Below are 27953 nucleotides of genomic sequence, written 5' to 3'. Positions count from 1 at the left end.
AACCGTGGCCTCGCTAGGGCTCACCTGCGGCCGGGCACTGCCAGCGCTGCCCGGGGCTGCCAGGCAGGGAGGGCTCGGAGCGCACCGGAGCCAGCCTAGGTGTGAACGCGAGCCGGAGCCCGCAGGAGCCGGTGCCCGGGGCGGGCAGGAGGCGCCGCGCGGTGCCCGGGCTCGGTGCGGGGTGAGCCGTGCGCGGTGCGCGGTGCCCGGGCTCGGTGCGGGGTGAGCCGTGCGCGGTGCGCGGTGCGCGGGCGGTGCGCGGGGGGCGGTGCGCGGCCGGGGGGTGCGCGGGGGGCGGGCGGGGGGCGGCGGCGCCGGGGCCATGCGGAGCCCGGGCTGAGCGCGGCGGCCGCCCCTCGCCATGAAGCGGCAGAACCTGCGCACGGCCGCGCTCATCCTCTGCATCTTCTCCTACCTGCTGGTGGGCGCCGCGGTCTTCGATGCGCTGGAGTCGGAGGCGGAGAGCGGCCGCAAGCGGCTGCTGGAGCAGAAGCGCGGGGAGCTGCGGAGGAAGTACCGCTTCTCCGCCGACGACTACCGGGAGCTGGAGCGGCTGGTGCTGCAGGCCGAGCCGCACCGCGCCGGCCGCCAGTGGAAGTTCGCCGGCTCCTTCTACTTCGCCATCACGGTCATCACCACCATCGGTGAGTGCGGGCAGCCCGGCCGGCGCGCCCGGCATCCCTCCATCCCTGAAGCTCTGCACCCCGTGTCCCTCCATCCCAATCTCCCTACACCCCGTGTCCCTCCATCCCTGCCTCCCATCTCCCTCCATCCCCACGCCCCTGCATCCCATGTCCCCCCCATCTCCATGTCCCTGCGTCCCATCCTCCTCCAGCCCCACACTTCCAGTACCCCGGGGAGCTCCAGGACAGCTTGGAGGGTGCCCGCATGGCAGAGGCAGGTCTCACCCTTGCAAGGCTGGGACATCTCTTCAAGCCACCCCCGAGCTGACCCTGTGGGGCTCCCAGTGCCCAGTGGCAGGCGAGGCTACCCACGGGCAGGCTGGGGCCACCCTGTTCTGGGGGTGCTGCTATATAGCTGGGGCCACGAGACACGATATTGTCCCAGGGAGGCAGCAGCTTGCGGAGCTTCTGCGGGAACCTTTGGAGCAGGCAGCTGCCGAAGTTGGCAGCGGTGTGGGAGGGCAGAGGTGGGGGACATATCGGTCCCCTGCGCTGGCTGTAGCCAGTGAGCTGGGTGAAGAGCTGGGCAAGAATTGTTGGCTTCTTTGCTGGCTCAAAACTCTGGATGTTTGGCTGTGTGAGACCTGCTTCACAGAGCCAAGAGAGCCACAAGCCACTGCCCGAGGCTCTCCCTGCACAAAAACCTGCAGAGAGATGGATGTCAGCTTGGAGGGGAGTGATTGAATCACATTAAACTCCTGTGTAGACCCGCTTATCCACACTAGAGCCCAGCGCCTTGGTTTGTCCACTTCAATTTTGCAAGAGAATGAAACTAAATTGAATGAAGGTTGCCTTAATTTAGGTGAAATTAGCCACATGGGAGTTGAGCATTGTTTAATTAATCTACTTTGATTAATCCATGTACCCTTGGCATCCCGTGGGGGTAGACAGGGATCCTGTGCTCGTGTCACTGCTTGCGCTGAGGTTTCGGTCAGCAGATGTGTTTTGGAGGCAGGAATTCTGAGGCTGCATCCTGCCCTGGCACAGCCAGCAGCTGCCTACTGTTCTTCAGGACAGGACTTAGCCTTACTAAAGGGCTTGGGATGGTTGAAATACTTCTGGTAGCTGGAAGCATCGTCCCTCAGGATAAGGGTTGGTGGGATCAACTGCACTGTGTTACCAGAGGACAAGAGGTGGCAGAGGGACGGGTATCCTGCAGGCCCTGCTTGGGATCTCCATGTGCTCCCATGGGATGAGGTGTGGGGTTTGTGCAGCTGGGAACACACATGGCCAGCAAACCACGGTGGGCTCAGGGCATGGCTCGGGTCAGACCCCAGCAGGAGGGAAAGATGAATGGCTTCAGCAAAAATCCCCATCATCACCTGGCAGGTTATAGCTTCATTTACATGATTTTCCTGTTGGCTGTGACAAACAATGGCTGTGCTTATCACACAACCTGTGTGATAATTTCAGCCCAGGTGCCATATTTCTAAAACACTGGCATGTTAGATCTCTTCATATTGGGCTGTGCTCCAAATCTCAGTTTTAACATTATTGAAGCTGTGTTTACTCTTTCTAATTCCCTTTGTCATTTTGAAACCATCAGTCAAACACTCCTTCAGCAGTCTCTCAGGCTATAACAATTGTTTTTCCACTTACTGCTCTTCTGGATCATTATATTTACCTCCTCATTGCTGTCATTGTATTATCTTGTAGCCTGGGACCTGGTGATTGCACTCGGTTATTAAGCTTGGATCTGACTGGGAGGTTTTGCCACTGCAGTCTCCTGTCTGCTCTCTATTTCATGAAATGTGGCATGCAGGCATTAAATTCATCATTTTTTGTTGTGTGAATTTGTGAACAGAGAGAGCAATTAGAAGCTGGTCCCTTGCTGCCTGCTCGCAGTCCAGAGCACAGCATGGTGAAGGATAATGCTGTCATCAGCCCCTCAGCCCTGTCCCATGCAGGAGTTTCCTGGAGCAGGAGGTGTGCTCAGGAGCCCAGGATAACACGGTTATCCTCCTCTGGCCCTTCCATCACTGGGTGCTGCAGCTTCCCCAAGTGTCCTGGAAATCCAGGGGCAGTAAGGACTGAGGTGAAGCCAAGTCACAGATTAGAACAAGACTGTGGGGTAACAAGAGGGTGTTTTTCCCCATGTTCTCCATGCAAAAGTCACACAAATTCCTGCAGAAAGTGAAAATACAAATAGCTGTTTGTGAAAGGCCTGGCAGCAGCGTAGGAAGGAGCTGGTGCTATCCTGCAGGCACCTTCAGAAGGGAAGTTTCAGGCCCTAGTAGTTTCTTGTAAAAGCAACTCAAAAGAAAGGCTCAGATGCCTTTGGATGCCTTTGGATGCTGTTACTCCCCATGCCATGTGACTCCCTTGCACTGAGTTTGTTACTCATCCGCTGAGGTCAGGGGCCACCGATTTCTTCTAAGCTGCTGTAATTGAGGTGGGCACAGAATCGCTGGAGTCCGGAAGATTGCAGTGAATACCTCACAGTATAATTGTGTGTGTCCTTGAGTCACAGCTCTGAAACTTGGGCCAAGGTGGAGAAATTAAATCTCAGAAGGCGTTCAAGGAGAACCTTGTCCTCCTGGAGCTCCTTGTCCCCAGGAAAAGGGCTGACAGGGCTGCGGTGGCATAAATGCTCTCTACCCTGCATCTAAAACAGCACAGCCCCTCCTCCCCAGCAGTCCGGCGGTGCTTTAGGTCTGAGTCTTAGTGACATGGGAGTAAATCTGGAGGGGGTCTGCAGAAGTCCTTCCAGACTTAGCTGCTCCTGTGGGGACTGTACCTATAGCACAGGGTCGCTCTAGCTACTGTCCAACCGGCCACACAGCAAGTGCTCATAGAGCTGAGACTCAAACGGGCATGTGACACTGGATGGCTTGGGAGGAGGAGCAGGTGACAGGGAAGGTGGCAATGCCCCTGCAAGGGCAGTTGTGGATGGTCCTGGCTGGGTGTGTACCTCCCCACAGGGTGATCTGACACTGTTGGTCTCAGCATCTTGCAGAGCCTCTGTTCCCCCTCACCGTGGGGTTCAGGTTACCCTGCACACCTGGCACTGGCACAGCATCATGGCCTCTGAAGTGTTTGTGAGCTGCTGGAGGCTTGCAGGCCCCAGTCCAGCTCTAGGCCTCCTCCTGGCATCTGTGACATTGGGAGATATCAAGAGGGTACCTTCTCTCTTTAGAGGTCAAATGAGGTTCTGCCTATGCGATACTGCAACGTGCCGTCATCCCAAAGGATGTGGCATCCCATGGCCCCGTTAGCATTGCCTACGGATCTGTTACTGAGTCATTTTCCAGGCTTCCCCCCATTTTTCTACTGCTCCTCTTGGTCACAGGGCAGCCTTGCTGGAAACCCCAGTGAGGGCTTGACGCCGCCTTTCCTCTTTCCTGTGTCCTTCACAGGTTATGGGCACGCTGCTCCCGGCACAGACGCTGGCAAAGTCTTCTGCATGTTCTACGCCATCCTGGGCATCCCCCTGACGCTGGTCATGTTCCAGAGCCTGGGCGAGCGCATGAACACTGTCGTGAGGCTGCTGCTCAAGAAGATCAAGAAGTGTCTGGGCATGAGGACAACCCATGTCTCCATGGAGAACATGGTCCTAGTGGGCTTTCTGTCCTGCATGGGTACCCTGTGCATCGGCGCTGCAGCCTTCTCTTATTTCGAGGGCTGGACTTTCTTCCATGCCTATTACTACTGCTTCATAACCTTGACCACTATTGGCTTTGGAGACTTTGTGGCTCTGCAGAAGAACGAGGCTTTGCAGAAGAAGCCCCCGTACGTGGCTTTCAGCTTCATGTACATCCTGGTGGGCCTGACTGTCATCGGTGCCTTTCTCAACCTTGTGGTGCTGCGGTTCCTGACGATGAACTCGGAGGACGAGCGGCGGGATGCCGAAGAACGAGCCTCGCTGAGGAGAGCCCGCAACAACATCCACCTCAAGCCCAAAGAGGACAACCGCAGCAGCAATGCCATTTTCCTCCCTGCGGAGGACAGGACGAGCCAGATGAACCTGATCCCGCTGGTCCAGGAGGACGCGGAGAGGCAGCGGCGCCAGTCGGCCACCTCTGCGGCCGCGGTGCCGTCCTTCTGCACGTGCCTGTGCTACAGACCCCAGGTGTGCGGCAGCCCGGCGCCCTCCCACCCTGAGACCCTGAGCTGCCACACCAACCCTGTGTATTACAACTCCATTTCCTACAAAATCGACGAGGTGTCCCTGAGCACACGGGGTCAGACCGGCTCCTCCCCGGGGAGCACTTTGTCTTCCAATAGCCCTCGCTGCCGGCAGCACCCCCGGCTGCGGAGGAAATCCATCTAGGAGCGCGTGCCGAGCTGTACTCAGCGCTCGAGTCTTACCATAATGATTAATTAAGAACAGAGACGTCAGGTTCTTCTTACTCATTTCTTCTGTTCCTCTCCCTCCCCCCAGCAGGAGCCTCTAAATCCTGTTGGGAAATAATTATTCCTTTTTTGCAGGCACTGAATGACATTGTTAGTTTTTCTTTGCTTTTTCCTCCCAAGTAGGCTCAAGCATTTGGGACTGGTAAGAGCCGCCCCCCCCCCCCCCCCCCCCCCCGCCCCGATATGAAGCCCAGTGAGCTGTAGGTTTGTTTTCCCACCTCCCTGCTCCCCAAAGGGTGCATTGCTGCCCTCCCACCCTGTCGAACCTTGGCTGTGGCTGCTGCCAGCACATGACTATTGCTCCATGGGCAGGGTTGCATTTGCTGAGTGTCAAAAGCAAAGCCTGTGTGAGCAAGCCTTGCAGGGCTAGGGACCTTTAAGTTGCCCCCTGACACCAGGTGCAGGTAAGTCAGTGCCACGCAGTAGGTTTGCAGCTGGTGGGTGGGCAGGAGGGAGTGGGCTGCGCTCCTGAAGCTCAGCACATGGGGGCAGCTTCATGGAAGAGCTTAATCTCCTGTGAGCAGCCCTCTGGGTCTGAGCTCAGGTTTGTGGCTGGCTCAGTGCTTTTGGAAGCTGGAGGCCCATGCACTCACCCACTTGCCCACCAGCACACCTTACCTCTTATACCTCAGCACCAGGTGTAGGTCCTCCTGGCTGAACTGGCTGGAGGGATGCCGTGTCCCATTCCCAGGGGAAGCTGAACTCCTCCAGTCCAGCTCAGCCCAGCTCAGCCCAGCCTAGCCCAGCCCCAGCTCTCCTCTGTGCTGAGCTAAGCACTGTACTAAGGGCAGCCTCAGGGAGAGCCTTCCTGATTTACAGAGTCACCTGCAAAGGGCTTGGTCCTAAGGAGATTTTTTTTTTCTTAGCTAAAATCACCCCTTCCTTCCCCACTTTTCCTCCAGCTGGCAGCCCAGCAGCTGTGCCGGCTCCTTGCCTCCTTCCAGCTCATGGGTGAGCTCATGGGTTTGTGCTTGTTGCTGCTGGGGTTATGTGAGGTGGGGGTGGTCCCACCTCCACGTTCACACCTGGGGATTTGTTACCTCCACAGCCACACCTGGGAGGCTCTTTCCAGCTGGTGACCCCAGTGTAGCCTTCATCCATCCTGTCTCATCTGCACGAACACAGGACTGGGCTCTGACAGTGGTAGGAGCTCCATTTCATTTTTTTTTCTCCAATAAGGGATATTTCCACTCTCAGTTCTTTCTAAAATACCCTCTGAGGGGGTTTTTGTGGAGAAATAGCTGCTTTTCCTGGTGGGGAAAGCATGCAGAGTTGCCAGCATTGGGAAGGTCTCAGGGCAGGCTTTGCTCTCTCCTCCTTTTGTTTTGGGTGGCAGCTTAATAAAAGGTGAATCCATCTGGTGGTGGTTGGTTATTTGTCACGAGGAAGAGCAAAGGGATGTGTCCAAGCCCCAGACTCCAGGCTGGCTCCCTGTGGGCAGGCTGCACAGCCTGGGCACGCAGGCAGGGAAGAGGATGCAGGTGCTTCTGGGCTGGCACCAGGGGCTGGTTTGTGACACCTTCACCTGGGTGCTCCCCAGGGCCCTTTGGGGTGTGTGGCATTCCAGGGGCTGGGGGGTCCAGCAGCTGCCTTGCTTTGCACCAGTGGCCCCAGATCTGCACCAGCTGGGTGAGCCTTGGTTTAAAGAGAAAGGGGGGGGGGGACAAAGCAAGCTGTGAGCGTGGAGAACAGGCTTAAAAATGATGCTTTCATTGGCTTCTCAGCTCCTCAGTGTGTTACTTCACGCTGATCCCACCAGCTCAGCCCTTTTGTTGCCATGCCCCATTTCCCCCACCCTCTCCACAGTTTTCAGCCCAAGGTTTGGCTGTGCTGTGCTGCCCTTTGCCATCAGAGCTGAGCAGATGGAAGTCTCTCCCTCTTTCCATGTTGAGGTTTGGACATCCCAGTGGCCAAGATGGGGCCAGCACCTCTCACCCTCATCCAGCATTGTGGAAAGAAGCAGGCCTTCAATTCCTGCTCAAGTCAGACCTGCATGGTATTGCCCTGGTGGAACTCACCTCTGGCAGAGCTGGAAGCAGGAGAAAACCCCAATCCAGAGGCTGAGCCAGCCTTGCATTCTCCCTCTGGATTCAGCACGGCACTGCCCAAGCTCGGTGGCTCCATGGTTGTGTCACAGAGCCCACAGTGCAGCCCTATGAAGCTGGAGCAGTGCAGCCCTATGAAGCCCCAGTGCAGCCCCTGGCAGAGGCAGCGGGGCTGGCGGTGTGACCTCCACACCCTGCAGGGCAGCGCTGGTGACGAGGTGACAGCGCAGGAAGTTGGGCACCTGCTCTGGTTGCTGCTGCTTCCCTATGGCCTGAGTCTCCAGGCAGCGCTGCTTGGCTGCTCAGTGACAGCCTGAGCCCCATTCTGCTTGGAAAGCTGGTGGGGGTCTGAGGGTGGGAGACACTGGGCTGCCCCCTGACACTCTAGAGAAACCCTCCTCCTCCCCTTTCCATCACTGCTCCTCCAGGAGCTGTAGCTGGGGCAGGTAGAAAGCTGCCCCTTGGTCTTGCCGTGATTACCTGCAGAGGGATTTGGAGGCATGAAAAAAACCTTTCAGAAATTCTTAGTGAACTATGACTTTATGATCCCTCATTCCCATGGGAAAAGGACTTGCAGTAGCTCCCCAGAGAATGCTCCCTGTTCTCACCACCACCTCCTCCCACAGACCCCTCCAGCAGGATCCCCCAGACATTTCCCACCCAAGGGTTCACAGCTCCAGGTCATCCAGGCGGCAGCTGCACACCCAGTAACATCTGAGGGTCTCCTGCCCCTGGGGGTCCCCAGGCTCCCCTTCACCCACACTGGGTATTCCCAACAGCCTGGGCCAGGGTGGGTTTTTTTCCTGCCAGTAGTCTTCACCTCTGGAGTTTCAAAATCACCCTTGAATAGCCAGTGCTGACCATTAAGGGTCTTGGAAAGAAAACAGCAGGAGCTTTGGATGGGGGTGGTGAGCAGAGTACAACTGGGAGCAAACTTAGCTCTGTGCCTGGAGATGCCCATGGCCAAATTACATCCAGAAGTGGCTCGGGGAAATGCAGGTTTGAAGCTATGGCTGATGGAGGGAGCTGGAGTGACAGCCCTTCCACGGAGCACTGGGACACACCAGGCTGAGCTGCTCTCATGCCCTATAGGCACAAGGAGAAAGAAGGGTCCAGCTGAAATCTTAGGCTGAAGACAATGGTGGTGGCAACGGAGAGGGCAGAGACACTCCACAGAAAACCTCCAACACACCGTAGGAAAAAAAAAGGTTTTATTATCACCATTATCAACGTTTTCATTAGCTTAACACTGAATTGTAAATCACTCAATCATTACATATTGTCTGAATAAAACCTACAGACAGGAAAAAAGTATAGCAGAATCCTCTCCTGACTACAGACGAGTGGCCGGCGTCCCACCTTCCACCCAAGGCAGCCCAGGCACCTCGCAAGCCACTCGCCACCTGGGCAAGCAGGCTGCCCAGCTCCATTGCCTGTGTTCCCTCTGGCTCCACAGAGATTACATCTCACCAAATGATGTTAAAAAACCTCCAGAAAGTTTTGGAGAGGGTTGCAGAGGCCAAAAAGAGCAGATCTCAGCTGCCCCCACTCCTAGGGAAAAGCAAGGAGTGCAGCACACCTGCAAAGTTACTGGTTTTTGTGGAGCAATTAATGAAGTAAGAAGGTTTAACGTGTGAAAGCAGATTTCCCTACAGTGGCAAGGCCCTGGCAGTGGGGAACAAGGCAGAGCTCCAGCACGGTGGCAGATGGGGTGGGAGCATGGATGGGCTGGGGGTGGCCCCATCCCCGAGCAGAGGCCAGCTCTGCCGCAGCGCCCCGGGGCTCCCGGCGGGCAGCGTGGGATGGATGCGTCAGTGCAAAGAGATGCTGTGGGCAGCCTCAGTTCCCTCGGGCTGGAATAAGGCCTCGTGTCGGGAGGGAAGTGGGGACCCATGTAAGGAGCAGAGGGTGCTGGGGAAAGCAAAGGGAAGGTGGAGGAAAGCTTGTTGGGAGCTCCCCTTCTCCCTGGCCAGCACAGAGGCAGCTCCCTGTCTTCTCCTGGCACATCCTGCCTGCCTGGGCTGCCGAGCCCCTGCAGAAGACCCCTAGCTCCTTCCAAGGATGGGAAAGGAAGGATACCCTGGAGTGTGAATGTGGGACTGCCACAAAATGTTGGCAGGACACGGGCATCCCTGGTGGGTGGCAGGCCATGGCAGTGCTGCGTGAGGGTCTCAGGGGAGGCACTGCATCCCCAGGATGCCCTTTCCACTGTGCAGGGAGCAGGAGGAAAACAATCCCAGTGTGGTGAGGCATGGGGAACATGCCTTAAGAGTCACTCTCCAAACCTCGCTTTCCCTGGCTCCAAAGCCAAAACCAGCTCCAGGTCAAGGATGGAATCACCAAAGCAGAGACCAGTGTGCAGCACTGGGTCAGGAGCAACAGCCCCAAAGGAAAAAACTGCTGAGGGATTTGAAGCTCCAGGCTGGCATTTAGTGGGACCCAAAGCCCCAGTGGGCAGATATCCTAACATCTGGTGCCCAAGCTCCTGCAAATCTTGTGGGATGGCTTCAGCAAGATGTGTCTCAGTCATTCCCTTGGGCTGCTTCTGCTCCCACCACGGCTCAGTGAGTGGAGCTCACAGCTGCCTGGGCACAGTGTGTGCCCACATGGCTTCTCTGCCAGACACAGCCCTTCCCTGCCCACACACAGGGGGCTCAGCCCACATGATGTGCCCAGAGTAAATGCCAAGGCTGTCCATGGACCTGGCCAAGCTGGGATTAACAATAATGCTTTGGTTGCCATTTTAGCTACCGGAAAGTCACAAAGGGAAAGTCCTTGGGTCGTTGCCTCTGTTTGCTGGTGCTGGTGCAGGGTCCTTCTGTTTCAGCCACTAAAGTGCACAGAACCAAATGCTACAAAGAAACTCTCCCCGGCTCCTCTCCTCTACCAGGGTAAGAGCAGCAACCACAGGGAAGGGAGGGGAGGGCAGAGGGGGTTTGTCCCATGGGAAGAGCTTGAGGCTCCCCAGGGATGAGTGTGATGCTGCTGCCGTGGGTGAGCAGCTGGGGATGGATGTGCAGCTGCCTGGTCACTGGGGCACGGCCACTGAGCAGAGGAGCCTGGCAGTGAGAGCTAAAGCCACATTTTGAGAACACCTAATCCCTTGAAAACTCGCTGTGGAATTACCATATTCACAGACACACACCTTGGCTGGTGTGCACTGGGGTAAACACAGAAAGGCTTTCACTGATCATTCTCTTTTCACTGATCATCCTCTTTTCTAAATGGTTGGCTCAAATTTGGCAGCTGCAATTTCATTTTAGGTGCTCCCTCCAGGTCTCAATATGCCCTGGACTCCTCTACCGATGGCACTTTGGATTTACACGTCTGTCTCTCTCTTTTCAAAGCATTTCACAAAAAACAGGAACTTCCAGCATTTCTTGGGGCTCCCAGCACCACTGGGACCTGCTGCCTGCACAGCCAGCAGCCTGGCAGTCTCGAGAACAACACGGACACCTGTCCTGTGAGAAATGCTGGGAGGAATCCACAGGCAACGGACCGGGATGCTGTTTTGAAGCTCTTTTATTCTATGCACTGCATCAATGATAGAGCTGACTTAAAATCCAGTATCCTGATCCTGCCACTTTGGAAAAATCTTTAGACGAGCCCAGCACTAGCAAATTTCTGAAGAAAGGCACAGAACAGCCTGTGCCTATTTTATACCTTGGTCCCCTGTGATCCCCTGCAAAGGTGCAACCTCTCTGCCTTGGTTGGAATTTTCTAATAAAATGGACAAATACCACCTATGAAATGGACAAAATTACCCACAGAGCCTTTAAAGAAGAGCAGCCCAATCTGCTGCTTTGAAAAAAACCCTCCCTTTAGCCTGCCCTAGGTATCTCGAGGAAAATAGGCAGCTGTCAGGCAGAACTCAAGTGGCCCCAGAGTGCAAAGGCTTTTTTGCTTTATCAGGGCTACAATGGCAGTGGGAACCATTCTCGTCGAGTTACAAATACTAGATAGCCTAAGAAAAACAGGAGATTGAAACAGTCATGAAGCTTATACTGAAACTATTTTCTTACCTCTGTAGTAAGAAGTCACCTACAGCTGTTTCTTTCTTCACCTAAGAGAGATCTCATGTCGATGGGCACAGACACTCACAGAGAAGTCTATAGGATGAATATATCTCACAAGGCAACAGCCCAGTCTTTGTTTTGTACAATCAAAGTTAATACGAATCCTTTTCAAAAGTGATGTTGTTGAGATTGAGGACAATTAGAAACTGTATCAACAATATGTACTACAGCCTGCAAGTCACAATCTGTGCACACCCAATGGAATATATTATTGCTTGGTAGCCTATTAGACTTTGTTTATAAAAAGATTTTTATACAGAGTACAGGATTATGACAAAACTAGCTAAGTAGTTCTCATCTCGAAAATACAACATCGATTCTTTCAACAAAGTAGCTGAGAGTTCATGAACGATTACAAATATTTACTAATAATTTTATGGCCAGTTTGAACAGAATTTCTTATAGGACTCTTTTCTAGTGTTTATTTACATAAGCCTCTTTTCTTTTGGAAAAAGGTTGATAAAATATAACAAGGAACATAGAAATCAAAAGAATGAGTAAACTTCATACCAAGAACATCAAACATTTTTGAAAACACTAAATTATGTTACCTGTTAAAAAACATACATATCATTTTGTCTTTAAAGAAAAATATTTTTCCTGTTTTAAAATATTACCAACAGCATGTAATAAACTAACTTAAAATGAGTTTCATAAAAAAGTCATCTTGCTGTCTAAACGTTACTAAACATGCTTAGGTTGAGATTCTGTTAACTGCCTCAACATCTTAAAAACAGCTCCTTTACAGGAACTTGTGATATTCATATTCCAGAAGACCTGCAAATTTAGAACAGTACAATGATAAAGGATCCGGTAGCTAGGAACAATAAATATATCTTTTTATTCAAAGCAAGTAATTCTGCAATGTCCTTTGAAACAATTCATGGCCAAGAAATGCTGGCCCTTACCCTGCCCACAGTGCCTGCAGAGCAAAGGGATGCTCCAGCAGCTCTGGCTGCAGGATGAGGACCCATGGACTGAACTGCAGGGTGAGAACCCTGGGCATCCCAGCTGTGTTGGGGCAAAGGGAAAGAAACACCAGGAGACTGGGAAAAGATCACATTTTTTTGCCTGAACAAACCAGGACCAACCATGGTCACAGCTGCTTTTTGCTTAGAGCACAAAGAGGACAAAGCCACATGAGAGGCTGCTCTCCCTGTGTGCAGGGGATTCCCACAGGGGAGAGATCATTCTGCTCTCAGGGATGCTCTCAGCATCAGGATTTCTTTGTTTTCCATGATGCAGGTAACATTTAGGCATTGGCTCTCCATGTTTTTTTTGGCCAGCAATGCTCCCATTACCTTTACAATGTAAAGTTGTAATGTAATGTACAGTTCATGCACAAGGAACAGAGAATCAACCCCGAGTTGGGCAGGTATTTATCTCTCCTCAGTCTCACCCCTCATAATCATTCACCAACCAAAAATACTGTGACCTTTTTTTTCCCTTTTATTTAAGTCTCCTGCTCTTCCTCTCTCCCTCCCTGACTGTAACCAATGGCAAGACTCAGGCACAGGAAAAGACTCAGCCAGGACTTGCAAAGGGGACAAAAGTTCAGTTTTCAGCTGCTCATCACTCTGGCAAAACGCTGCTTTATACACAACCACACTAGTAATCCGAACTCTCATATCGCATCACCTTAGACAGCAACTGGCCAGCCAAATTTTTTGGGGAAAATTGGGTTAGGCTTTATAAAAATGGGCTATTCCAAGCCTGAGACTTGTCTTGGATGTTACACTGGGAGTCTTAAATCGATGGACAAATAGAAGAGTTATTTTTTGACTGCAACACACCATGGCCAGTGCAGGGATCACGGGTATGAGTGAAGCAAGAATTTAGACTGTAGGGTATCATGCAACTCCCCTGGCCTCACTCTGTGTCCCGTGGGCGCTCACAGAAGGGCTCCTGTGAGTCTGCTTTGTGAAGGAAGGTCACCTGCACTGGCCAGTTCATGTGACTGTGCTGTGCTTGGCAGCCAGGGATTGCAGTGCTCACTCACTGGGGAGAAACAGGACTTGGAAGTGAGTAAAACAAAAACGAGAAGCACTGGACCATAACCAACCACGTAAAGAATGCAGAAGAAAATAGGATGGAGCAGACTGTGAAACTGCCTCCAAACTACAGAATTGGAGATGTTAACAAAAATAACACAACTAGAACCGTAACTTCTTTATTTTACCCTGACAGTGACTTTTCAGCATGATTAAAACCAGACGGAAGACAGTCCTCGGTGTTAAGGAGTCCTGTGGTAACGGACTTGATCATCACTGAGCCTGCAGAGATTTCAGAGGGGCAGGAAACAGAGACACGTCGCATCTGCCAGGCACACAGGAACTGAGCTTTTTGACAGACAGTCATTAAACAAAGCTTTCTGGGGAAATATTTTTGGCATATATAGTCTCCTACTCCCCATTACAAACTGCAAAAATGCTGCATTCATCTTACTGGACACAGGAAACTCAAGATTAATTTAGCTCTTACTGGTAGACAATGTCCAAACAAAGTACCAATACAAAGGTTTCGGCATAACTTAAGACAGAAGCCCTGTTGCCAGGTCTGGTGTGTACCTGGAGCTCCCCACAGTCCTTTTAAAGTCATAGTTATTAAAAGATCCAGTGCTACAAACCACTAAATCTACCTAATCTATTCTAGTTCATACACATATTGTACAATATTGCCTAGTACTACATACCAAGAGGAAAAGATGCTGACTTGAATTACAGTAAATGTGCTTTTTTTTTTAAAAATAAAAATAGAAGAGAGAGTGCCACAACATAGTTTGACCAGCATGCAACAAACTTTCTTCAGCTAATATATAGAAATTGTCTAATACAATTAGAAAAAATAATTAGTGAGAGGCCAGAGACATATTTGATCAAGGAAATTAAGAGATTTCTCTGAAATGTTGAGGCTTTTGTCACTGAAGACTCAAAAAACTAGTCATTCTATGTCCCTTGTCCTCCTTCCCTCTCCTTTATATTATATAATTTTTTACAGATTATTGTAAGGCCTATAATTTTTTGCTTCTATCCTGTAATTTATCTCAAAATAATTTAAAATGCCATAGACAAGCTAGAACCAAAAGCAACTGCTTTTACCATCCACTCAACACTCATGCTTTTACTCTAAAAAAGCTGAGGTCCACATGCAGAAATAAATGCTCAGTATTTCTCTATGACAGGTCAAGAATCTGCTCATTCCTACATGGGACATGGGACCTTCACTTTTAAACCACAATGTAAAACATCTCCAAAAGCTTCTTCTGGGACAGCAGTCATCAAATCCTCATTTAGGAACTAAGACAAAACCTAGCCAAAACAGAGCTATCAACAGAAAATCTTTGGAGATTCTCTGTGATTCTGGATAATTTAATTGTCTGAAGGATCCAGCGCACTTCCTCCAGCACGTGGCTCTGCTGGCAGCAGCTGCCACAGCTCAGCAAATGTGCTTTACTCATTTAATGAACAGAACATACGTGCTCTGAGCACTGTGTCATCACACTCCTCACTCACCACCTCTCTGTACTTTGGGGATCACATCTCCTCTTGCAGGACACTTGACAATGTCTGTGTACTACCGAGACTGCCTAAAGCTTCCCTCTTTCCACAAGGAAGGTTATGGGCTCTCCAGCACCTTTTTCTCAAATGGCAAACTGAGGTTTCTTTCTTCTGCACCCCCAGAAGCCCCCATTTCCTCTCCCATGGCAGAATAAAACAGTCCTGTTTCAGGTCAGTGCACAGCACAACAGGAAGGGCAGCATCTCCAGCAGATATGTACCAGTACCAAGGAGATGAAGGAAAAAAGCAGGAGATAGAAGACATCATGACTGAAGGATGCACAGCAACAAGTAAGGGAGTCAGCAAATTGCAGAACATCTTATCTGACAATACAAAACACCTCAAGCTGCGAGGGTGATGTTCAGCTCCCACTTCTAGTGTTTTGGGGTTTTTTTCTGAGCAAAACTGCCGTTAATTAGCCTGCTAAACTCAAACTCTGTTTAAACTGTCTGCTCTAAGTAGGCGCTACTTGTTCTCCCACCAAGTATGCTTCATCAGCAGTGTTAGACACGTAATGCAGTAAAGACACTTGCTGGTAATTTGGCACAGTTTGAAAACACAGCAACGACAGTGTTACAGCTAACATGACTCAGTGACAGGGAACTGATTCTAAAGAAAGAGTTGCAGGTTTCTTTCTTCTTCTTCCTCTCAGAAAGAAAGACATTATAAAAAAACCTAATGCTTCCTCTTAAACTTTCTGTTCCTGCTCTTTTTAGGCCAGACGATGATCTCTGAATTTTTCAGGTACTTTCTTTGAAAGAATTCATATTAGAAATTTCTAAGACAGACAGTTAAGAGAAATTCATTCCTTACTCCCCCCAAATTCTTTTGAATGCTGCAACTTTCCAGGGTTAATATTGATCTGAAACAAGGGTCCAAGAATGACAGCGAGAGAAGTGAAACAAGAGGTGTATGTCTAATTTGACAACTAGGACTCATGCCCCATGGCACCTCCTCCTCGGACGGAGAGGGCACAGTGCCCTCCCCCTCGTCTTCTGTCTAAGGTCACTGGTTTATCCTCCTCTTCCAGCTCCACAAGAACTGATTGAACATGCATTGCGCTTGAGGTCAGAGTTCCAGCAAACAAAACCTTGACAGCATGTTTAAAAAACAAAAGCAGTTCCCCCTTCCTTACTCACTAAGACCTGTCACAGCAGGGTCCCACTGTGCTCTCCAGGGAAAGCTGTGAGGACTGACGCAGGAGCGGGCCTGTAGTGGGATCTACCATCGAGGAAGTTGGGAAGAGCTTGTACCAGCCGATTGCTAAAGTTGACAAATCCAGTTCCTCCAGGAGAACCCTGGCGACTCCCATGAAGTGCTTGCGCTCCATGCGTCCATAGTTTCCCCAGACTATCACCTTAGGGACAAGAAGGGGGAGCACAATTAATCCTCCAACTTGCACACTCGCTTGGGAAGCACAAGTCTGACCAAGTCTTCTTCTACTCATCCAACTTTCTGGAGCTTTACTACAGCCTAAGGAGACCAGAAATATTTACTCTACCAACAGGTGACATGAAGCTCTGGCTGATATTACTTTTTTATTTTAAGCATGTATTTACAGATCCTAATGTTATCAGATTCTTTTCTTCCTCCACGGAAAAGAGGTGAATGTGCATGTGGATGACACACTGTTTTGCTGGGCAGGGACAGCACCTGCACAAAGCATCCTCAGGGATGCAGTCCAACACCTGCAGGTAAAACCTGGTCCTGGCATATAACAGGCCTTGGACACACCAAAAGGTGGCCTGGGGGGGAAGGGAAGGAGGAGCTCCTGATCTGGAAAAATAAACCAATAAAAAAAAGGTGGGCAACAACTTGGGCCAAAAGCCGACAGTTTTAGGAGAAGAGCAGGTTTTAACTTCTGCACATGGAGCTCGTACCACAGGGCAGATGGAGACGAGGCACGGTCACTCACCTGGAGGAAGGGCAGGAACGGGCGCTGCCAATGGGACCCCTGACATGAGGGGCAAATGTGAGTGATATGCAGGGCAAGCAGCACAGCCAGCCAAGAACAGCTCACAGACACAGAGGAAGGGCTAATGAAGGAGCTGGCAGAGGAGCAGGGAAAGCTGAGTCACACTTACGACACGATGGAGACCAGTGGGTGGAAGAACAAATGCAGTGAGGGTCATGGGCTTAGGCATGCTGGAGGTCTGCACGTGGCCAAGTGGCCCTGCGTGGCTCAAGACAAAGGTGACGACTGACTGCAGAGTTAGTCCATGTTCTGAAGAGGAGAGGAGGAGTAGGATGGGTTATGATGACAATTAGTGATCTCTGGCTAATCCTGACAGCTTCTTTCCCTCAACACAACATCATAATTTTCTGTAAAATGAGGCAGGAGAGACAATGAATGTCAACCAAAAACCAAAAATTCACACTCGAGGCCAGCAGGAGATGGAGCAAGACACTGCACAAAGTGGGTTTGGTGACATGGCCATCAGCAAAAAGCCAAGCTCCTCAATTTATTTTTGGAATAAGTGCCTTTCCTGGCAGCAAGGCAGCAGGTAAGGAAACCCATGCAAGGCAAGAGCAGACCAAACCAGGTCCCACTCCATCTCAGTCATAAATGTGCAGTCTTGTTGCATCAGGGGAAAATGCTTTTAATCAAGGTAAAGGAGATAGAAGTCACCAAAGAAGAGGGTCCAGCAGGTTAGCTGGCAATTCGTATGCCAGTGGAGGTAAACAATAGAAACTCATGGATTACTACAAACAGATTTTAGCCAGGCTTTATTGGATGGAAATGGTTTTGGTATGATTTAACAATGCAAATCACTCTTTGCTCTGGGAACATAGGTACAGAGTTAAAAATATGAGTATGGCAGAAAACATATGGCAGTAAAGAGGTAGAAAAGGGAATGATATGTGACTGGGTGATGGCAAAGCAGAGTGCTCAGAATGTGCATAAACACAGAAGACAAACCATGCTGCAAGACCATTTAGCATGTATAGGTACCACCTATCTCCTAACCGGGTAGGAAAAAAGGAATTAAAAAAATAAAATTCAACCTTTTCTGGATAGGCATTTACGGTACCTGGCAGGGTGCCAAATAATCATCAGCTTGAGTATAAAAAAAAACACATTCCTTTCCATTTGCTACGTTCAGATCGAGTGCATTTGGTTTGACTGAAAACATTTGCTTTTTCTCATCTCTGTTAATTAACCAGCACAACAGGACTTAGCACCTTCCAGTACGAGATGTGGAAGAAAGTGAGGGGCAGACCTGAGACTTGCTCATCTTACCTGTAATACTTTGCCCTGGGGACTCTCAGCAAACAGTAACACCTGATTGTACAAAGGGTCTAATGACTTGCGAGCCACTTTTGTCTTCTTTTTCGCAATGCACACGCCATTCTCTAGCAGGTAAGCTTTGATGTAAGCAGCTGGAAAAAAGAAACACGGTCAAATATGAAGAAAATCTTCATGCTCACTTTAGAAAAGACAGAGTGCCGTGTCTCAGGTGTATCTAAAGAAGGCAGTTACAGCAGGGAAAGTATCTGCCCAAGCAGCCTTGTTTTCAGTACTGCACACAGGCTGCTTAGTCCTGCTGAAGCCAAGCAAAATTCAGATTTTCCCTATTCACAAGCATTGTGGGAGGCTGGGGCTCAGGGAAGCACTTTAGGAGATCAAAGCATGCTACCTGGCAGTGTTTTGGAGCCGGGTTTTGGTGTCAGTCCTCGAGCCTGAATGATATCCACTTCAAGCTGCCCATTTCGCTCTTGCAAGCCAATCTCCACATCCCCTAAACCAAAACGTCAAAATATACAGAAGACATTCAAAACAATATATCCTTGGGTTACTAAAATGTTAAAAAAAACAATCTTCATGTCCCTCCTGCACACAAAGTGTAACAAACTGCATGTGCCTGATTTTCTCCTGTGCTACTCTGCAGCAGTTCCACAGTGATTCCAAGCCACATTTTCAAAAGCAAACTCAACTAGGAGCCCTCTAATATGGCTTTGGTGGCTCAGTCTCCTACTCTTTGTGGCAGCAAGCCTCTCATCTCTCCCAAATGGAAGAACTTAGGATTGCAGGCTGCTTTGGAAAATGCAATTGTAGTGGACCATAACAAAATTCTTACAGAGCCTGGCGGGCCTGAGAGAGAAAGAAAAACCCCAAGATGAAGAGGATGCATTTTCAGGATTTTAGCTGCATTTTACTCAGTCTGTGCCTTAAAGAGCTGAGGGAGAAAAGCACAGAGCTGCTGCTCTCCTCCTAATGCCACATTTGCTGCAGTCAGCAAAACCTTTCAGCCAAGCTCACTCAATTTAACAGAGAAATGGAGCAGGACAGTGTTAGATCAGCAGATGCTGGACAGATTATTAGGTGGCTTGTAGGAGCTGTCTGTTCAAGACTCATTTAAAGCCACCCAATTCCTTTGTGTTCCTTACCCATCGAGGTGGTGGCCAAGGTCTGACGGCCAACAAACTGTGCAGGGCCCATGCTCCCCAGGAAGTCACTAAACTGCCCAGCAGATGCCAGATGGACTCCACTGAAATTCAAGCTGCAAAAGAAAATTGTTTTGGCAAGTGGTTAATTTGCATTTAAAAGCAACCCAATAACTAGAGAACCAGATTTAATGTAGCTTCAAAATGAATAACATCTAGAAAAGCCTTTACTCGAGCAAAACTTGCTGATTTCCACACACTTTAGTTATATGGAATCCTTTTAAAATCTCTTTCCTCATCTGAAAAACCCCAAAAATGGCTGCAGTCACCAGCTGGTCAATATTTGTTTAGCTATAACTAATTATGGAAAATCTCTGCCATCTCAGGCTCACATCTAGCCTGTTACCTCTTCAGATAAGAGATTCCTAGAATAACTTACAGGATCTCTCTTGGTAGCCATCTCTTCCCTGTCCTCATTTCTGGGGAGGAAATAATGCATCTAGAGCAGCAGTTAAAAGTGAGATGAGGAAGGCAAGCATCAATCCCCTTGGGACTCAATCCCCTATTTATTTATCACACACACACACACAGAGCAATATATCTCCTTTTTGATCAGAGGGTCCCACTTCCTACTGCTCAACACCAGAAACATCCACCCTGTCCACTCTGGTTTTCGTATCTGCTTCCATGACTGTACTCACAAAGAGGATTTGAATATGGGTGGCAAGGCTAATAGGAAAACATCCTCAAACAGCAGCAGCACCTCTGCCACAGTCACCACAGCAAAACAAAAGCTGTTGGGAGGACAGAGCCTCCTAATCTAATCGCCAGGCACTGAGGCTGGCCCATGGCACAGCTACAGGTGCTGCTCACTGCACTTGTAGCAACACAAAAGCATCAAACTCTGTGGTACACTGATACAAATCAAGATTTACCCAGTTGTACCCTGATTTACGCAGCTGTTTTGGAGGTTGTAGAAGAACTTGCTGCAAATGATAAGGAGGAGGCTCGAGGCCAGCATTTGACACCTACATTTGTCCCACAGGCATCTGCCAAGCCACGACACAGCTGCTGAGACACACGTCAGGAGCTCTGTGCTGGGATACCCACGCTGCCGCACCGGGTGTCACTCTCTGCCTGCTGCGTGCCAAAGTCAGGCACATTCACAAACCTCCTCCACTTCTCCAGGTGTCCTTGGAGGGGGGGCAATTACCCACGTAACAATGCAGCCCCCTGTTCCCCAATCCCATTTCTCACAAAGGATGCTGTGAGGAGGCTGCACGTTGGGTACAAGTGACGGCAGAGAGGAGCCCTGCCTGCGGGGTGGGCTGGGGACCGCAGGCTCTCACACAGCTGAGTCAGCCACAAAGACTTGGTGATGCCCTCCTGCAAGCCAGTTATATTTAAAAGACATTTAAAAGAAAAGAAGTTCTTTCCAAACCCCATTCAACCAGCAGTGTGTTAATTTCAGGTTGGGATTTCAGCTCTCATTAGCTATTTGCAGACCTGCTCTCAGCCCCATGGGAATATTTATTTATTCTGACAGGGAAGGAGGATGCCAGCACACTCCCCTCAGCATCTTGCCACACATGGGACTGAAGAGGATAGGTCACTAGCACAGGTTCATGGGGTGAGCCAGCTCCCTGTGACAGGGGCACTGCATTAAATGGCCTGACTTTTCCATGGAATACTGCACCTTCCCTCTACATTGACCTGGCTCTTTGAGAAACCTGGTTATTGCTGCTACACAGGGAGAGCTGCTGAGCCATCAGCATGGAAAAACCTGCCCTTGAGCTCTTTACGAATGTCACCTTTGTGAAAAGGGATGAGGGAGTCTCGGTATCCCAGGTGACAGGCTTGGGAGGGGCTCTGCTTGGGTGTACTTTCCTCAGTTCAGTGTTTTTTTCACCCTGCATCCACTGTTTGCACCAACACTCCAGGTGATATTTTGAGATACAACAGAAACAGTGCCATTTATTTGACATTCATTGCAGAGAAGGCTTAACATTTTTCTCAGTTTCCTGTGTCACCAACTCCTCAGCAGCACAAGGTGCATCCCCAATGTCCAGGGCCACACTCCGCTCCCTGTGGGTACACAATTCCTGACCCACCACCCATCTGGCATCTGTCGGCCCCACCGGGACAGCCTCTGGGATCCAGAGGTGCTGGATTTGTGGCTTGGCTCCCAAGGATAAACTGTGCACAGAGAGAGACAGCCCCAGGGCTGGAAAATCTGCAGGGACATGGGATGGGGGAAGCAGAGGAAGAGGGAGCCTGGAGCCAGACCAGCTTTATCAGGCTCGTGATTTGCCCATACAAGGAGGAAAGAAGTGAGTCCTGGTGCACATGAGGACCAGCGAGACTCCGTGACCCTGTTAGCTCAGGCATTTTGGGCTGCACACAGAGAGTCAAAAAAGGATGAAAACTAGTGCCTAGAGAACTCAAAATAGTGCAGGAAAAAGGAGGCCTGACAGACAAAGACACAAGATTCAGCAGGAGATGAATGGACCATCAGCCAGAAGGTAAATGTTTTCTTTATTCTCTTCAACTCATGGAAGACAAATGGGCCAAACTCGGGTCTCTCTCCTGCCCTGGGGAGTGTGTGACCTGAATGAGCACGTAAATAACAATCTGGCATGACAACTCACAGCCGTTCAGGGAAATGTTCACTGCTGTGCTCAGAACAGATGCTTGGGCTAATTAGCAAGATGGTGAGGACCAGGACAGAGGAGGGGAAGCCCAGGACTGAGTGAAGCTGAGGGCGGTGAGAGTTCACAGCACACCCAGAACCAGGTCTTGAAGCAATTCCTCTCTAGGGGGAAGTCCAGCCATGTTACTGCAGAGGGGACACAAAGGTGGGAGAAAAGCACCCACAGAAACCTCACATGCTGCAGGACAGCAAGGAAGAGAAACCCCTCTGGCCCCTAAATACTCAATTCACTAAAACAGTTCCTCTTGCCTGCCAGGGAGAGAATCACATCAAAGGCTGACACCAAGTATTCCTCTGCACTTTATAACTGTGTGGAGAGAAGCCACCTGTGCTCTCACACCAGCCCACCCCTCCTCTGGTCTAGCAGGAGGTGTCCCTGCCCACGGCAGTGGGACTGGAACCAGATGGTATTTAAGGTCCCTTCCAAGGCATTCTTGTGATGCTACGAATGCTGCTAGCTAAGGCTCTGCCCAGCAGCTGAGGCAGCTCAGGAGACAGTAAAAGCACCTGCTAACAGAGCAGCTGATGCTGCAGCCTGCATCAGTGATATAGAGGAAAACAGCAGGAGAGCATGAAGGACAACCTTAAAAGGCACAAGAATAAGAGCTGTTGGCCTAAAGGTGAACCAATGGCAACTGGAAGTGTTTACAGCAAAGCAAAGGCTGCTGTTATCCTCCATAAATTTGAAGCCAGAGGGCTCTAGATGACCTTGAAATGATGAATGCTCTGCAGTGCAAACTACAGCGAGAGGGCAGGACACTGCTGGAGGGACACCCGGGCTGGGCCACCAGCACAGACCCTTGCAAGGAGGGCAGTGGAGCTGCTGCTTGAATGAAGCTCCTGCTGCTTCATAACACCAAGGCTGATCCCAAGGGGAATGGCAAAGCTCACTTAGAAACACAGGCCAAGGTCAAGACTCCATCATTCTGGATAACAGCCCCAGTTAATGGGTTTACTAGCACTATATGAAACTCAGTATTAGATTAGACAGTTAATGTTCCCCACTGTTGTTATATTTGACTGGGAAGGGAAGACACAGGGAATTAATTCTATAATAGATTATGCCATTAACTGGGAGAACTGGCTGCTACGTTGCACAGAGGCTGACCTTTTGCAGTGCTGCTTTATTAGACACTAGAAGTAGCAGCTCTAAATCTTGACTTTGACCGATTCCTGGACGTATATTTGGGTATTGCCAATAATCCTGGAATGGAAACAATTTCTGTCTGGAAAAATCATAAGCTACCTCCAAGAAAGCCATTGCTTCTCCCTTGAGGGGAGAGAGAAGGGGAAAAAAAACCTGCAGAAATTTAGTATGAATGTGAATTAAAAGCAGCAGGAACCATTTAGCAGAATAGTCTAAATTTCAGATGCTCAAATCCAGCTTGGTGAGCTGTCTGTCAAATGCTCAGAGAGAAGCTGGGATTGTGAGGTGGGGGCACATGTACAGTGAGATTGGTGGGATAGACATTCCCCATTCACTCACTCGTTTTTCCTGCAGCTAAAGCAGGGAGGAAAAGACCTCCAGGGAGCACTGTGACTTCTTTCAACTCTTTAAATGCAATCCTGATGCTCCCAAGAGCCCTTCCCTGCTTCTCTGGAGCATGCTGCAGGCTCAGCAGACTTTTCCTGCCTGTCCTCTGCAGATACTGAGCTGTTTTGACCTGCCCTTGATCCAGAAACCAGCTCTCCAGCACACACTGGATGTGCTGGAGACAGGCTCCTGAAGGCATCTGCCTCAGATGACAGTGGCGTCTCCACCCTGGGTGACAGCCAGCAGATGTTTCATACACACTGGAGCCATCCTGGAAAGCCCTTCCCCTCCCATTGCCCAACATGCCTCTCCCTTAAGGGGAACAATCACTACAACCTGGTTATCACCAATATGAGATGTCTTTTTTTACTGCATCTAAAGAGAAATGTTAAAAATAGCCAGAGGAATAAAGAGGGAGTGTTTTGCAGCTGACTTGCAAATAGCAGCTGTCAGAGCCAGCAGGGCCCTGTGACAGGACCATCTCATGCTGCAAAGAGCTGCACACAGACGAGATTAACAGGTGACTCTTGTCAGCCTTTTGTCTAAAGGGCACAAGTCCTCCACTGAGTGAGGGCAGCACAGCCTTTGAACAGCAAAGCGAAATTAATTATCTCTTCTCTGGCCCTTTGCTTTCACTAATCATGATTTACAGGCTCTGCTTTGCCATTGCCAAATGGGAATTATTTTAACAGAGTTAAAGATTATGGGTTTGCTGTGGAATTGGTCATAAATTGAATGCAACTCCGTTATTGACCAGAAGGCAGAGAGAGAGCACAGGGAGGTCAGCAATGCCTCCAGGGTGTCAAGGACAAACAAAGGACATTTTGCTGGAGGATGCTCAGACCATGGTCCTTAGCTGTAGGTAAGGAGGCAGAGCAGGGACAGCAGAAAGATGACACTGGATACTACTGACCCTGGGATCTCTGAGCCCACCAATGCCGCAGAAACCTGCATGAACATTAACGCTGTCTGCACAGGTAGCAGCTCCCGCCACGGCTCAGCGCAGGTTGCAAACGCCATTCCAGCCAAATGCATAAAATAGCCCTTTCTATGCCCAAACTGTCCCTGGCACAACAGCCAGCAGGCACGGCAGCAGGGACACACCTCGGGACAGACAGCAGGGAGCGAGGGGACAGCCACGAGAGGGAGACAAGACCCCACAGCAGCGCTGGCAGCAGCGCCCGGCAGCAGCGCCCGCGAGCAATCTCCATGCAGAGCAGGTACCAACCACCACCCTGGCTTTATGACACAGATGACCGAGCCCACAAACCACTTTTGTCTTTTGTGACACGTTTATATGCAGAATAAAACTGGCTGTGTGTACGGACTGGGGAACGAGGCTGGAGAACAGCACTGAAGAAAAGGACCTGGGGGTCCTGGTTGATGGGAAGTTGAATGAGGCAGCCAGGAGGGCCAACCATGTCCTGGGGTGCATCAGGCACAGCATCGTCAGCTGGGCAAGGGAGGGGATTGTCCTGCTCTGTCCTGCACTGGTGCAGCCTCACCTCAAGTCCTGGGGGCAGTTCTGACACAACGATATAAAAAAAGACATTGAGCTATTAGAGAGCGTTCAAAGGAGCCCGTGAGGATGGAAATGGGACTGGAAGGCAAGCTTATGAGACACACTTGAAGTAACTTGGTTTGTTCATCCTGGAGGAGACTGAGGGGGGACTTCATTGGGGTCTTTAACATCCTCATGAGAGGAAGCAGAGGGGCAGGTACTGATCTCTTCACTGTTGTGACCAGTGACACGACCTGAGGAAACGGTATAAAGCTGAGTCAGGGGAGGTTTAGATTGGATATTAGAAAAAGGTTCTTTACCCAGAGGGTGGTCAGGCACTGGAACAGGCTCCCGTGGGCAGTGGTCACAGCACCGAGCCTGTCTGAGTTCAAGAAGCATTTGAACAACGCTCTCAGGCACAGGGTGGGATTCTGGGGGTGCCCTGTGCAGGGCCAGGAGTTGGACTTGAGGATTCTGGTGGGTCCCTTCCAACTCAGAATATTCCACGATTCTATGGATCTTAGAAACTGTGTGCTCAAACTGAGGCTGAAACTGCCCAGACCTTCTTCTTTTAAACACAACATTCCTAATCCTGATTATTTAGGAAATCTGTGCACCCTCTGAAGACTCTGTTCCTGTGCTGCACACTGTAGGTCAGGGCATATGAAATCTGTCCTCTGTGATTTAAGAGTGGCTTAAAGGCTCTTTGCCAGCTGCTTGCTTCTCTGCTCTTTCAAGGTATCAGCATTTCCTGACCTACCCCTTGCAAAGATCTGTGTCCTTTCCCTCTGTGTGCACCATGCAGTCACTTCCTTCATGGCGCACACAGAGGGATGGCAGCAGCTGCTCCTTATATATGACTGGATGGAGAACCAGTTTTTCAGAGTTTGCTTGTAAACTGATCAGGATTTGAATGCCTAGATGGACAACATTGATTTCAATGCAAAATGCTACAAAGAAAATGCAGAGCAGCTGTGCTGATCCCTCTCACACAGCATATGTGGCTCTGCTCAGCCTCTTCCGCACTCCCGCCCGCTGGTGGCTACAGATTAGCATGCAGCATGCAAAGGCAGACACATTTAGGGAAAATGTATCATTAATTTCTTTTCCTGTCCGTGCGGAGTTTGTCTGACCTCTTTTCTAAATCTATTTTTAAATTGCTTCTGGGACTCTGTATGCCAGGTATCCCATTATGCTGTTGTGAGCATTTGCAGAATTCAGCTTGTCACAGTATTGTAAAACTCGCAGGAAATATGGTCAAAATGCATCTCCACAGGTCAGCCAGTCCACACCCAGGTCCCAAGGCTTATTTACACCATCCATGACAGCCGCTTTTCTAATCCGTTCTTAAAATCATTCCCTGAGAATTTATTCTGGTGCATTGTTTTATTTTTCCTTCCAAATCTTTTTCCAGTCCTTCCTCTTTACACATCAGTCCTGAACATTATTTGTGAGTTATCAGTTTGAAAAACAGACCCCATATGCCCTTTCTTTCCTTCTTGATACCATACGTTTTTACTTTATCTTGTAAGATTTTGAGACTGGTCTTGATTGTACTAACTTGTAACACTTGCTGCTGTGTCTGTGCAGAAGCAATACTGAATGAGGCATCCATCTGCTCCCTTCACAGGCTGGGTGTAAGACCCTTTTGTCCAGAAGCTCTCTCAAGAGAATTTTGTGTCCTCTCCCTTGGACCAACTCCCCCTTCCTGTCTCCCTATTTCACAAGTTGCACACCTTGACTCCCACAGAGCTCCACTGCCGTGGCTTCAGCAAGGTGGGATGGTGGTGAGGCCAGACAGCTTCAACACAGTCACCCCCTGACACACCCAGACAACAGCTATTTTCAAAAGATAACATTTTGTCTTGTTCTTTTCATGGATTCATTTACACTATCCACACAAACACCTATTTGCCATCATCTCAAGTCTCCAGAGGTGATACATTCTTAAAGAGTTGTTTCACTGTGTCTGGTATGTGCATGGGATGCGTCTGGACCCAGGGCTCAGAAATTATTGCTCTGTTCTTGTAAATAAAAAAGACTTTTCTTTTTTTTTTTGTCCTCTCATGGCACAAACTTGCAATTAATAAGCAAGTTGCCTAAACACAGCCATACATCTCAGTGGTTTGACTTGCACAGCTGAACTAACAGATACACCACACATCTACATCCAACACGGAGCTAAAGTGTCCAGTTCTATTTTTAAAAAACAGGGACAGCAACACATTCCTTCAGCCAGGAGAAATGGAGAGGGGGAAGTCTCCTCTGAGACTGGTAACATATTTGACAGTTATTTTATTTGAGCATTAAAAAAAACCCATCAGAACTCCAATTTCAGGGAGCAGTAATGTTCTGTGTAACAATCACACTCATCCATATTGCATGTTCAAGTCTTCTAGATCACAGCTCACAGGCAGGAGCCAAGCAGCTATCTATCAGCTAAGGAGGAAGGCAGAATTTGCCAATGTCCATTACCCCATCTTTCAAATATTTATCGTGTGCACAAGGAATATGCATCCAACTGCACTGTCCAGGGACTGGGCACACAGCCCCTTAACCTGTTCAAAGTCGATGTGAATGCTGCAGGAGCCTTCACTTTGGCTGGGAAGGTTTTCCATGAACATCTATCCCTGCAGGACCCAAACTCACCCTAAGCCCACCAACAGCACACCTCTCCTCTGCCAGGCAAGACCTCAAACTCTGCCTCTCAACAAGCTCTGTTTCTCTCTGGGCCACTCCACTTTCTGTAACATTTTTAGCACTGTGACGTGCTGTCTTATGTGCTGTAACACATTGTACTCCGCTCGCGTATCCGATTCCTTCTGCTGTATGAATTCTGCCACTGAAACAGTGCTATAAAAACTATGCAGCGAATTCTGTACAAAGACCTCCCCCATTCCCTTCCCCACCTTGCCAGGCTAGCTCCATTTTTAGCAGTCACTAGTCATCTCAGATGCACTGAATAAAAGATAGCTACCTGTCTTCAGTGAGCAATTCTGTCTGCTCCCAAGAGGCTGCTGAAGGTGGGATTCACTGTATTTCCTGCTGTAACTACAGCTCTCAAGGTCACACCCTTTCCAAGCTGTGCTGGTCAAGCTTTGCCAGCAC

General features: G+C 49.7%; 2 protein-coding genes across 2 annotated transcripts in view; one reads left to right on the top strand and one right to left on the bottom strand.

Moving 5' to 3' along the window:
* Nucleotides 1–352: 352 nt before the first annotated feature.
* KCNK15 (potassium two pore domain channel subfamily K member 15) lies at nucleotides 353–4979 on the top strand. The gene is made up of 2 exons (XM_069034121.1): nucleotides 353–644; nucleotides 4040–4979. Exons 1-2 carry the CDS (start codon nucleotides 362–364, stop codon nucleotides 4951–4953), a joined length of 1197 nt encoding a protein of 398 aa, XP_068890222.1. The 5' UTR covers nucleotides 353–361; the 3' UTR covers nucleotides 4954–4979.
* Nucleotides 4980–8275: 3296 nt separating this feature from the next.
* The window catches only part of RIMS4 (regulating synaptic membrane exocytosis 4), a 55459-nt gene continuing 35781 nt past the window's right edge, over nucleotides 8276–27953 (bottom strand). Inside the window, exons 3-6 of the mRNA XM_069034246.1 lie at nucleotides 19104–19216; nucleotides 18353–18454; nucleotides 17956–18095; nucleotides 8276–16071 (exon numbers count right to left, since the gene is read on the bottom strand). Of these exons, the coding sequence (XP_068890347.1) occupies nucleotides 15853–16071; nucleotides 17956–18095; nucleotides 18353–18454; nucleotides 19104–19216 (574 nt within the window). The 3' untranslated portion in view covers nucleotides 8276–15852. The remainder of the gene's footprint in view (nucleotides 16072–17955; nucleotides 18096–18352; nucleotides 18455–19103; nucleotides 19217–27953) is intronic.

This window comes from Aphelocoma coerulescens, chromosome 20 (genome assembly GCF_041296385.1).
Source record: "Aphelocoma coerulescens isolate FSJ_1873_10779 chromosome 20, UR_Acoe_1.0, whole genome shotgun sequence".
Classification (NCBI taxonomy): Eukaryota; Metazoa; Chordata; class Aves; order Passeriformes; family Corvidae; genus Aphelocoma; species Aphelocoma coerulescens.
Note: the sequence above shows the minus strand (reverse complement) of the source record. Positions and strands in the feature narration are given on the sequence as shown.

Bases quoted from the DNA above. Each gene is read 5' to 3' on its own strand.
- KCNK15 (XM_069034121.1), top strand. From the start codon at position 362: ATGAAGCGGCAGAACCTGCGCACGGCCGCGCTCATCCTCTGCATCTTC. The intron at 645-4,039 runs GTGAGTGCGGGC...TGTCCTTCACAG, and splicing joins CACGGTCATCACCACCATCG to GTTATGGGCACGCTGCTCCC.